Genomic DNA, 12,500 nt, shown 5'->3' on the forward strand with positions numbered 1-12,500 from the left:
GCAAGGAAAGGTAGCCTATAGAGCTGGAAGCTCGCAAGGAAAGGTAGCCTATAGAGCTGGAAGCTAGCAAGGAAAGGTAGCCTATAGAGCTGGAAGCTAGCAAGGAAAGGTAGCCTATAGAGCTGGAAGCTAGCAAGGAAAGGTAGCCTATAGAGCTGGAAGCTAGCAAGGAAAGGTAGCCTATAGAGCTGGAAGCTCGCAAGGAAAGGTAGCCTATAGAGCTGGAAGCTAGCAAGGAAAGGTAGCCTATAGAGCTGGAAGCTAGCAAGGAAAGGTAGCCTATAGAGCTGGAAGCTAGCAAGGAAAGGTAGCCTATAGAGCTGGAAGCTAGCAAGGAAAGGTAGCCTGCAGAGCTGGAAGCTAGCAAGGAAAGGTAGCCTATAGAGCTGGAAGCTAGCAAGGAAAGGTAGCCTATAGAGCTGGAAGCTAGCAAGGAAAGGTAGCCTGCAGAGCTGGAAGCTAGCAAGGAAAGGTAGCCTATAGAGCTGGAAGCTAGCAAGGAAAGGTAGCCTATAGAGCTGGAAGCTAGCAAGGAAAGGTAGCCTAAGAGCTGGAAGCTAGCAAGGAAAGGTAGCCTATAGAGCTGGAAGCTAGCAAGGAAAGGTAGCCTGCAGAGCTGGAAGCTAGCAAGGAAAGGTAGCCTATAGAGCTGGAAGCTAGCAAGGAAAGGTAGCCTATAGAGCTGGAAGCTAGCAAGGAAAGGTAGCCTATAGAGCTGGAAGCTAGCAAGGAAAGGTAGCCTGCAGAGCTGGAAGCTAGCAAGGAAAGTTGGCTTATAGAACTGGAAGCTAGCAAGGAAAGTTAGCCTATAGAACTGGAAGCTCGCAAGGAAAGGTAGCCTATAGAGCTGGAAGCTAGCAAGGAAAGGTAGCCTGCAGAGCTGGAAGCTAGCAAGGAAAGGTAGCCTGCAGAGCTGGAAGCTAGCAAGGAAAGGTAGCCTGCAGAGCTGGAAGCTAGCAAGGAAAGGTAGCCTGCAGAGCTGGAAGCTAGCAAGGAAAGGTAGCCTATAGAGCTGGAAGCTAGCAAGGAAAGGTAGCCTATAGAGCTGGAAGCTAGCAAGGAAAGGTAGCCTGCAGAGCTGGAAGCTAGCAAGGAAAGGTAGCCTATAGAGCTGGAAGCTAGCAAGGAAAGGTAGCCTGCAGAGCTGGAAGCTAGCAAGGAAAGGTAGCCTGCAGAGCTGGAAGCTAGCAAGGAAAGGTAGCCTGCAGAGCTGGAAGCTAGCAAGGAAAGGTAGCCTACAGAGCTGGAAGCTAGCAAGGAAAGGTAGCCTACAGAGCTGGAAGCTAGCAAGGAAAGGTAGCCTGCAGAGCTGGAAGCTAGCAAGGAAAGGTAGCCTGCAGAGCTGGAAGCTAGCAAGGAAAGGTAGCCTGCAGAGCTGGAAGCTAGCAAGGAAAGGTAGCCTATAGAGCTGGAAGCTAGCAAGGAAAGGTAGCCTGCAGAGCTGGAAGCTAGCAAGGAAAGGTAGCCTATAGAGCTGGAAGCTAGCAAGGAAAGGTAGCCTATAGAGCTGGAAGCTAGCAAGGAAAGGTAGCCTGCAGAGCTGGAAGCTAGCGGTATCTTCTTGTATGAGCTAGCAGTGAGTGGTAATGTATAGTACAGCGGTTACACACACACACACACACACACACACGCCATGACTGGGGTTAGTCACAGCCACTGGTCCAGCTAACTTCCTGTTCTCAACGGTGATTTCTGTGAACAAGAGTCTCATATGGCACCCTATTCCCTATGGGCTGAGAGTAGTACACTACCCTGGTCTGTAGTAGTACACTACCCTGGTCTGTAGTAGAACACTACCCTGGTCTGTAGTAGTACACTACCCTGGTCTGTAGTAGTACACTACCCTGGTCTGTAGTAGTACACTACCCTGGTCTATAGTAGTACACTACCCTGGTCTGTAGTAGGACACTACCCTGGTCTGTAGTAGGACACTACCCTGGTCTGTAGTAGGACACTACCCTGGTCTGTAGTAGGACACTACCCTGGTCTGTAGTAGTACACTACCCTGGTCTATAGTAGTACACTACCCTGGTCTATAGGAGGACACTACCCTGGTCTATAGTAGGACACTACCCTGGTCTATAGTAGTACACTACCCTGGTCTATAGTAGTACACTACCCTGGTCTATAGTAGTACACTACCCTGGTCTATAGTAGGACACTACCCTGGTCTATAGTAGTACACTACCCTGGTCTGTAGTAGGACACTACCCTGGTCTGTAGTAGGACACTACCCTGGTCTGTAGTAGGACACTACCCTGGTCTGTAGTAGGACACTACCCTGGTCTGTAGTAGTACACTACCCTGGTCTATAGGAGGACACTACCCTGGTCTATAGGAGGACACTACCCTGGTCTGTAGGAGGACACTACCCTGGTCTGTAGGAGGACACTACCCTGGTCTGTAGGAGGACACTACCCTGGTCTGTAGGAGGACACTACCCTGGTCTGTAGGAGGACACTACCCTGGTCTATAGGAGGACACTACCCTGGTCTATAGGAGGACACTACCCTGGTCTATAGGAGGACACTACCCTGGTCTATAGTAGGACACTACCCTGGTCTGTAGTAGGACACTACCCTGGTCTGTAGTAGGACACTACCCTGGTCTGTAGTAGGACTCTACACACACAGTCTCTCTATCAATCCGTCTCTCTCCCTCTACATAACCTACTGTAGAATATATCTAGCTTGGCCTCAGCCAGTCAGCCAGCCGTCTCTCTCCCTCTACATAACCTACTGTAGAATATATCTAGCTTGGCCTCAGCCAGTCAGCCAGTCAGCCAGCCGTCTCTCTCCCTCTACATAACCTACTGTAGAATATATCTAGCTTGGCCTCAGCCAGTCAGCCAGCCGTCTCTCTCCCTCTACATAACCTACTGTAGAATATATCTAGCTTGGCCTCAGCCAGTCAGCCAGCCGTCTCTCTCCCTCTACATAACCTACTGTAGAATATATCTAGCTAGGCCTCAGCCAGCCAGCCAGCCGTCTCTCTCCCTCTACATAACCTACTGTAGAATATATCTAGCTTGGCCTCAGCCAGTCAGCCAGCCGTCTCTCTCCCTCTACATAACCTACTGTAGAATATATCTAGCTTGGCCTCAGCCAGTCAGCCAGTCAGCCAGCCGTCTCTCTCCCTCTACATAACCTACTGTAGAATATATCTAGCTTGGCCTCAGCCAGTCAGCCAGCCGTCTCTCTCCCTCTACATAACCTACTGTAGAATATATCTAGCTAGGCCTCAGCCAGTCAGCCAGCCAGCCAGCCAGTCAGTCAGTCAGCCAGTCAGCCAGCCATTGTGAAAGAGAACACATTACACAAACATCCCAAGACAAGACCAGACCTGACCCTGTCTGAGATGTTGTCAGCCAGCTTGTCAGCCAGTCAACCAGTCAGCCAGCCAGTCAGCCAACCAACTCTATTGATGTGTTGTTTCGGCAGGGAAACAGGCAGGCCAATCACATGACCTCATGTTGAGTCACCAGGCCTGTTTCTAGCGTCTTCTGTCTGACACACTATCAAATACTGTCCAGTCAGAAACACACACTGCCTTCAGATCCAGTCAGAAACACACACACTGCCTTCAGATCCAGTCAGAAACACACACTGCCTTCAGATCCAGTCAGAAACACACACTGCCTTCAGATCCAGTCAGAAACACACACTGCCTTCAGATCCAGTCAGAAACACACACTGCCTTCAGATCCAGTCAGAAACACACACTGCCTTCAGATCCAGTCAGAAACACACACTGCCTTCAGATCCAGTCAGAAACACACACTGCCTTCAGATCCAGTCAGAAACACACACTGCCTTCAGATCCAGTCAGAAACACACACTGCCTTCAGATCCAGTCAGAAACACACACTGCCTTCAGATCCAGTCAGAAACACACACTGCCTTCAGATCCAGTCAGAAACACACACTGCCTTCAGATCCAGTCAGAAACACACACTGCCTTCAGATCCAGTCAGAAACACACACTGCCTTCAGATCCAGTCAGAAACACACACTGCCTTCAGATCCAGTCAGAAACACACACTGCCTTCAGATCCAGTCAGAAACACACACTGCCTTCAGATCCAGTCAGAAACACACACTGCTTTCAGATCCAGTCAGAAACACACACTGCCTTCAGATCCAGTCAGAAACACACACTGCCTTCAGATCCAGTCAGAAACACACACTGCCTTCAGATCCAGTCAGAAACACACACTGCCTTCAGATCCAGTCAGAAACACACACTGCCTTCAGATCCAGTCAGAAACACACACTGCCTTCAGATCCAGTCAGAAACACACACTGCCTTCAGATCCAGTCAGAAACACACACTGCCTTCAGATCCAGTCAGAAACACACACTGCCTTCAGATCCAGTCAGAAACACACACTGCCTTCAGATCCAGTCAGAAACACACACTGCCTTCAGATCCAGTCAGAAACGCACACTGCCTTCAGATCCAGTCAGAAACACACACTGCCTTCAGATCCAGTCAGAAACACACACTGCCTTCAGATCCAGTCAGAAACACACACTGCCTTCAGATCCAGTCAGAAACACACACTGCCTTCAGATCCAGTCAGAAACACACACTGCCTTCAGATCCAGTCAGAAACACACACTGCCTTCAGAAAGTATTCATATACCTTTATTCCACATGTTCTTCTTACTGCCTGAATTCAAAATGTGATATATTTTTTTTGGTCTCACCAAACTACACACAATACCCTCATAAATGACAAAGTGAAAACATGTTGTTGTTTTTTAAAATCTTTGCAAATTTATTGAAAATTAAATACTTTCGGTCATGTTGTGTATTTCTGTATGTGGACACCTGTTCATCCATCATCTCATTACAAAATCATGGACATTAAAATGGAGTTGGTCCCCCCCTTTGCTGCTATAACAGCCTCCTCTCTTCTGGGAAGGCTTTCCACTAGATGTTGGAACATTGCTGCTATAACAGCCTCCACTCTTCTGGGAAGGCTTTCCACTAGATGTTGGGACATTGCTGCTATAACAGCCTCCACTCTTCTGGGAAGGCTTTCCACTAGATGTTGGGACATTGCTGCTATAACAGCCTCCACTCTTCTGGGAAGGCTTTCCACTAGATGTTGGGACATTGCTGCTATAACAGCCTCCACTCTTCTGGGAAGGCTTTCCACTAGATGTTGGAACATTGCTGCTATAACAGCCTCCACTCTTCTGGGAAGGCTTTCCACTAGATGTTGGGACATTGCTGCTATAACAGCCTCCACTCTTCTGGGAAGGCTTTCCACTAGATGTTGGAACATTGCTGCTATAACAGCCTCCACTCTTCTGGGAAGGCTTTCCACTAGATGTTGGAACATTGCTGCTATAACAGCCTCCACTCTTCTGGGAAGGCTTTCCACTAGATGTTGGGACATTGCTGCTATAACAGCCTCCACTCTTCTGGGAAGGCTTTCCACTAGATGTTGGAACATTGCTGCTATAACAGCCTCCACTCTTCTGGGAAGGCTTTCCACTAGATGTTGGGACATTGCTGCTATAACAGCCTCCACTCTTCTGGGAAGGCTTTCCACTAGATGTTGGGACATTGCTGCTATAACAGCCTCCACTCTTCTGGGAAGGCTTTCCACTAGATGTTGGAACATTGCTGCTATAACAGCCTCCACTCTTCTGGGAAGGCTTTCCACTAGATGTTGGGACATTGCTGCTATAACAGCCTCCACTCTTCTGGGAAGGCTTTCCACTAGATGTTGGAACATTGCTGCTATAACAGCCTCCACTCTTCTGGGAAGGATTTCCACTAGATGTTGGGACATTGCTGCTATAACAGCCTCCACTCTTCTGGGAAGGCTTTCCACTAGATGTTGGAACATTGCTGCTATAACAGCCTCCACTCTTCTGGGAAGGATTTCCACTAGATGTTGGGACATTGCTGCTATAACAGCCTCCACTCTTCTGGGAAGGCTTTCCACTAGATGTTGGGACATTGCTGCTATAACAGCCTCCACTCTTCTGGGAAGGCTTTCCACTAGATGTTGGGACATTGCTCCTATAACAGCCTCCACTCTTCTGGGAAGGCTTTCCACTAGATGTTGGAACATTGCTGGTATAACAGCCTCCACTCTTCTGGGAAGGATTTCCACTAGATGTTGGGACATTGCTGCTATAACAGCCTCCACTCTTCTGGGAAGGATTTCCACTAGATGTTGGAACATTGCTGCTATAACAGCCTCCACTCTTCTGGGAAGGCTTTCCACTAGATGTTGGGACATTGCTGCTATAACAGCCTCCACTCTTCTGGGAAGGATTTCCACTAGATGTTGGGACATTGCTGCTATAACAGCCTCCACTCTTCTGGGAAGGCTTTCCACTAGATGTTGGAACATTGCTGCTATAACAGCCTCCACTCTTCTGGGAAGGCTTTCCACTAGATGTTGGGACATTGCTCCTATAACAGCCTCCACTCTTCTGGGAAGGATTTCCACTAGATGTTGGGACATTGCTGCTATAACAGCCTCCACTCTTCTGGGAAGGCTTTCCACTAGATGTTGGGACATTGCTGCTATAACAGCCTCCACTCTTCTGGGAAGGCTTTCCACTAGATGTTGGGACATTGCTCCTATAACAGCCTCCACTCTTCTGGGAAGGCTTTCCACTAGATGTTGGAACATTGCTGGTATAACAGCCTCCACTCTTCTGGGAAGGATTTCCACTAGATGTTGGGACATTGCTGCTATAACAGCCTCCACTCTTCTGGGAAGGATTTCCACTAGATGTTGGAACATTGCTGCTATAACAGCCTCCACTCTTCTGGGAAGGCTTTCCACTAGATGTTGGGACATTGCTGCTATAACAGCCTCCACTCTTCTGGGAAGGATTTCCACTAGATGTTGGAACATTGCTGCGGGGACTTGCTTCCATTCAGCCACAAGAGCATTAGTGAGGTCGGGCACTGGTGTTGGGCGATTAGGCCCTGGCTCACAGTCAGCGTTCCAATTCATCCCAAAGGTGTTTGATGGGGTTGAGGTCAGGGCTCTGTGCAGGCCAGTCTAGTTCTTCCACACCGATCTCAACAAACCATTAATGTATGGACCTCGCTTTGTGCACGAGGGCTTTGTCATGCTGAAACAGCAAAGGGCCTCCCCCAAACTGTTGCCACAAAGTTGAAAGTACAGAATTGTCTAGAATGTCATTGTATGCTGTAACGTTAAAATTTCCCTTCACTGGAACTAAGGGGCCCGAACAATGAAAAACAGCCCCAGACCATTATTCCTCCTCCACCAAACTTTACAGTTGGCACTATGCATTGGGGCAGGTAGCGTTCTCCTGGCATCCGCCAAACCCAGATTGGTCCGTCGAACTCCATCACTCCAGAGAACCCATTTCCACTGCTCCAGAGTCCAGTGGTGCCGAGCTTTACACCACTCCAGCCGACGCTCGGCATTGCGCATGGTGATCTTAAGGCTTGTGTGCGGCTGCTCGGCCATGGAAACCCATTTCATGAAGCTCTCGACTAACAGTTCTTGTGCTGACGTTGCTTCCAGAGGCAGTTTGGAACTCGGTAGTGAGTGTTGCAAACCGAGGACAGACGATTTTTACGCGCTTCAGCACTCGGCGGTCCAGTTCTGTGAGCTTGTGTGGCCTACCACTTTGCGTCTGAGCCGTTGTTGCTCCTAGCTGTTTCCACTTCACAATAACAGCACTTACAGTTGACCGGGTTAGCACTAGCAGGACAGACATTTTACCTACTGACTTGTTGGAAAAGGTGGTGGTGCCACATTGAAAATCACTCTTCACTTTTAATTTTTACATTTTGTAAAATTTTATTTTAACCTTTTTATTTAACTAGGCAAGTCAGTTAAGAACACATTCTTATTTTACAATGACGCCAAACCCTCCCCCCCTAACCCGGACGATACTGGTCCAATTGTGCGTCGTAAGGACCATTCTAATGCCGATGTTTGTCTATGGCGGTTACATGGCTGTGTGCCTGTTTTTTATACACCTGTCAGCCATGGGTGTGGCTGAAATGGAAGAATCCAGCAATATGAAGGGGTGTCGACATTAGTGTTTTGTGTGTGTGTGTGTGTGTATATATATAATGTATCTCATTTACATAAGTAGTCACACCCCTTTACGTTGACACTCCACATTGAGCTCAGGTGCATCCAATTTCCTTTGATCATCCTTGATGTCGCCACAACTTGATTGGAGTTCACCTGTGGCCAATTTTAATTGGTTTTTGAACATGAAACCCACCTGTCTATGTAAAAGTCCCATAGTGGACAGTGCACGTCAGAGCAGAAACTATACCGTGAAGTCCAAGGAACTGTCCGGAGATCTCTGAGAGAGAGAGAGAATTGTGATCAGGCGTATATCTGAGGGGGGAGGTTATAAAACAATTTTGAAAGTTTCCAAGAGCACAGTGCTCTCCAGACTACCCAGACTCTGCCTAGAGGTCACTGTCTGACCAACAACTGAGCAACCGGGCAAGAAGGACCTTGGTCAGGGAGGGGACCAAGAACCCAATGGTCACTCTGGCAGAACTACCGCGTGCCTGAGGTGAGATGGGAGAACCTGCCAGAAGGACAACGGTCTCTACAACACTTCACCAATCTGGGCTTTATGGGGGGGAGTGGCCAGACGGAAACCACTCCCTGATTAAAAAGGCACATGACAGCACACCTGGAGTTTGCAAAAAGGCAGGTGAAAGACTCTGAGAGCAAAAGGCAAACGATTCTGTGGTCCAGGCACCGCTCATCACCTGTCTAACACCGTCTTTACCGTGAAGCATGGTGGTGGCAGCATCATGCTATGGGGATGCTTTTCAGCAGCAGGGATTGGGAGACCGGTAAGGATGGAGAGAACAATGAATGGAACCAAATACAGGCAAATCCTTGATGAGAACCCGCTTGAGTGCAAACGACCTTAGACTGCGGGGAAGATTTGCGTTCCAACAGGACATTGACCCCAAGCATACAGCCAAAGCAACGCTGGAATGGCTTCAGAACTAGAATGTGAAGTTCCTTGAGTGGCCCAGCCAAAGCCCAGACTTGAATCCCATTGAAACGCTGTGGAAAGACTTGAAGATTGCTGTTCACCGCCGCTCCCCATCTAACTTAACAGAGCTTAAGAAAATCTGCAAGGAACAATGGGAGAAAATCCAGATGTATAAAGCTGATGCAGACCTTCCCAAGACGACTCGACTCGAAGCTGACGCGGACCTTCCCAAGACGACTCGACTCGAAGCTGACGCGGACCTTCCCAAGACGACTCGACTCGAAGCTGACGCGGACCTACCCAAGACGACTCGACTCGAAGCTGACGCGGACCTACCCAAGACGACTCGACTCGAAGCTGACGCGGACCTACCCAAGACGACTCAACTCAAAACTGACGCGGACCTACCCAAGACGACTGGACTCGAAGCTGACGCGGACCTACCCAAGACGACTCGACTCAAAGCTGACGCGGACCTACCCAAGACGACTCGACTCGAAGCTGACGGACCTACCCAAGACGACTCGACTCAAAGCTGACGCGGACCTACCCAAGACGACTCGACTCGAAGCTGACGCGGACCTACCCAAGACGACTCGACTCGAAGCTGACGCGGACCTACCCAAGACGACTCGACTCGAAGCTGACGCGGACCTACCCAAGACGACTCGACTCGAAGCTGACGGGACCTACCCAAGACGACTCGACTCGAAGCTGACGCGGACCTACCCAAGACGACTCGACTCGAAGCTGACGCGGACCTACCCAAGACGACTCGACTCGAAGCTGACGCGGACCTACCCAAGACGACTCAAAGCTGTAGTCGCCACCAAAGGTGCTTCTACAAAGTATTGACACAGGCGTGTGAATACTTATGTAAATGAGATATTTCTGTATTTCATTTTCAATAAATTTGCAAAAAAATTCTAAAAAAACATGTTTTCACTTTGTCATTATGGGGTATTGTGTGTAGATGGGTGATGAAATACAATATATTTAATCCATTTTGAATCCAGGCTGTAACACAACAAAATGTGGAAATAAGTTGAGGGGTCTGAATACTTTCTGCAGGCGCTGTGGCATAATGATAGTACATGTAGTCATGGAGACCTCAGCTGTAACCTAGCAACATAACATACAGGTATGATGCACAGTAAGTCATGTTCAGTAGTGGAGAGGAGAGACAGAGGGAGGAGGAGACAGACAGACAGGGAGGAGAAGACAGACAGGAGAAGACAGACAGACAGACACAGGGAGGAGAAGACAGACAGACAGACACAGGGAGAAGAAGACAGACAGACAGACACAGGGAGAAGAAGACAGACAGACAGACACAGGGAGGAGGAGACAGACAGACAGACACAGGGAGGAGAAGACAGACAGACAGACACAGGGAGGAGAAGACAGACAGACACAGGGAGGAGAAGACAGACAGACAGACACAGACAGGGAGGAGAAGACGGACAGACGGAGACGGACAGACAGACGAACGAACGAAGAGACAGACTAGAGAGATGTGCTAGAGGACAGTATCAGGGCAGTGAGTGTTGTTTGAGATGGTAATTCTAGTCCGGTCGAGTCTCAGCAGGGAACCTTAATTGTCATGACGCCGTCCGTCATGTCAGCCCATAGAGGTGTGGTGGCTCCACGGACCTCAGCGTCCGGCCCGGTCTGAACAGAACAGAGCTTTTATTCGGGTATTTTACTAGGATCCCCTTTTAGCTGTTGCAAAAGCAGCAGCTACTCTTCCTGGGGGGGTCCACACAAAACATGACAAACATAATACAGAACGACATTAGACAAGAACAGCTCAAAGACAGAACTAATTTAAATGTTTTAAAAAAGGCAGACGTAGCCTATATATCAATACATACACACAAACTATCCAGGTCCAATAAGGGAGAGGCTTTCTGCAGCGAAGGTGCTGCTTCATCTGTTTTATTAAACCAGGTTTGCTGTTTTATTTTAAAGCATTATGAGATGGAAGGAAGTTCCATGCAATAAGGGCTCTGTATAATACTGTACGCTTTTCTGGAATTGGTTCTGGATTTGGGGGACTGTGAAAAGACCCCTGGTGGCAAATCTGGTGGGATAATTGTGTGTGTCAGAGCTGTGTGTGTGTGTGTGTGTGTGTGTGTGTGTGTGTCAGAGCTGTGTGTGTGTGTGTGTCTGTGTCAGAGCTGTGTGTGTGTGTGTGTGTCAGAGCTGTGTGTGTGTGTGTGTGTGTGTGTGTGTCAGAGCTGTGTGTGTGTGTGTGTGTGTCAGAGCTGTGTGAGTGTGTGTGTGTGTCAGACCTGTGTGTGTGTGTGTGTCAGAGCTGTGTGTGTGTGTGTCAGACCTGTGTGTGTGTCAGAGCTGTGTGTGTGTGTGTGTGTCAGAGCTGTGTGTGAGTTGACTCTGCAAACAATTTGTGATTTTTTAACACATTAATGTTTCTTATAAAGAGAAGAAGTGATGCAGTCAGTCTTTCCTCAACTCTAAGCCAAGAAGCACCCATGACTAAGTCTCCCCTCCCTCCCTCCTCTCCCTCCCCTCCCTCCCCTCCAGGTCCCTGAGATCATCAGTAAGCTGCGTCAGGCTGGGAAGAGCTCGGCGCGCAACGATGACCTCGCGGCTCCTAAACCCGCCGCCTCTTCCTCAGAAGACTGTGCGTCCTCGTCGTCCTCGGCCAGCGCGTTCACGAAGAGGTTCGAGGTCCTGTTCTGCGGAAGAGTGACCGTCGCTCACAAGAAAGCCCCGCCCGCCTTGATTGACGAGTGCATCGAGAAATTCAGCCAATCCATAGGCTCCGGGGAGGTCCTAAACCAGAAAGTGGCGGCGGATTGGTAGACGGGCTGCTGAGAGCTCTGACTTTACCTACGCTAAAAATGAACGGAGGAATTGGGGATGGAGGTTTCGGGGGAGGAGGCTACAGTGGTGGGAGGCCGGTGGTGTTCAAATCGGACCCCAGTTTCCCCTGCCTCCGGGCCCTGGATGAGAACGGCCTGTCACCTGATCTACACACACACACCGCTGGAGTACAGCCCACCAGCCTGCAGGGGAACAGGACCATGCTGTTCATGGTAACTACACACCACACACACACACACACACACACACACACACACACACACACACACACACACACACACACACACACCATCCTTATGACTCAGCAAGTCTCGGTGACCCCTACAACACACACACACACACACACTCTCAGGGTGACTCCGCAGTGGTTGACCCTGTTTCCTGTCCAGGAAGGAAGTGGTCAGCATGGAACCAGGAAGTAGAACGGGGAGCTGTCCAACACAGCAGACACACATCTATAATAATACCCTCGCGTCATCCTGTCTGTCGGCTACCGCCAACACACACACACACACACACACACACACCATCGCCTCATCCACATGACATCATTTAGGGACTGTTCTATTTCTCCTTTTATCATTCTCTCTGTTCCCCTCCAGAGTCCCCACTCTGTCTGTCTGTCTGTCTGTCTGTCTGTCTGTCTGTCTGTCTGTCTGT

At 49.3% G+C, this 12,500-nt stretch overlaps 1 protein-coding gene across 1 annotated transcript in view; it reads left to right on the plus strand.

Moving 5' to 3' along the window:
* The window catches only part of LOC106594277 (TBC1 domain family member 1), an 81,546-nt gene that overhangs the window by 7,131 nt on the left and 61,915 nt on the right, over nucleotides 1-12,500 (plus strand). The window contains exon 2 of the mRNA XM_045711938.1: nucleotides 11,538-12,052. Coding sequence (XP_045567894.1) covers nucleotides 11,858-12,052 — 195 coding nt within the window. The 5' untranslated portion in view covers nucleotides 11,538-11,857. The remainder of the gene's footprint in view (nucleotides 1-11,537; nucleotides 12,053-12,500) is intronic.

Source organism: Salmo salar, unplaced genomic scaffold (assembly GCF_905237065.1).
Source record: "Salmo salar unplaced genomic scaffold, Ssal_v3.1, whole genome shotgun sequence".
Taxonomy (NCBI): domain Eukaryota; kingdom Metazoa; phylum Chordata; class Actinopteri; order Salmoniformes; family Salmonidae; genus Salmo; species Salmo salar.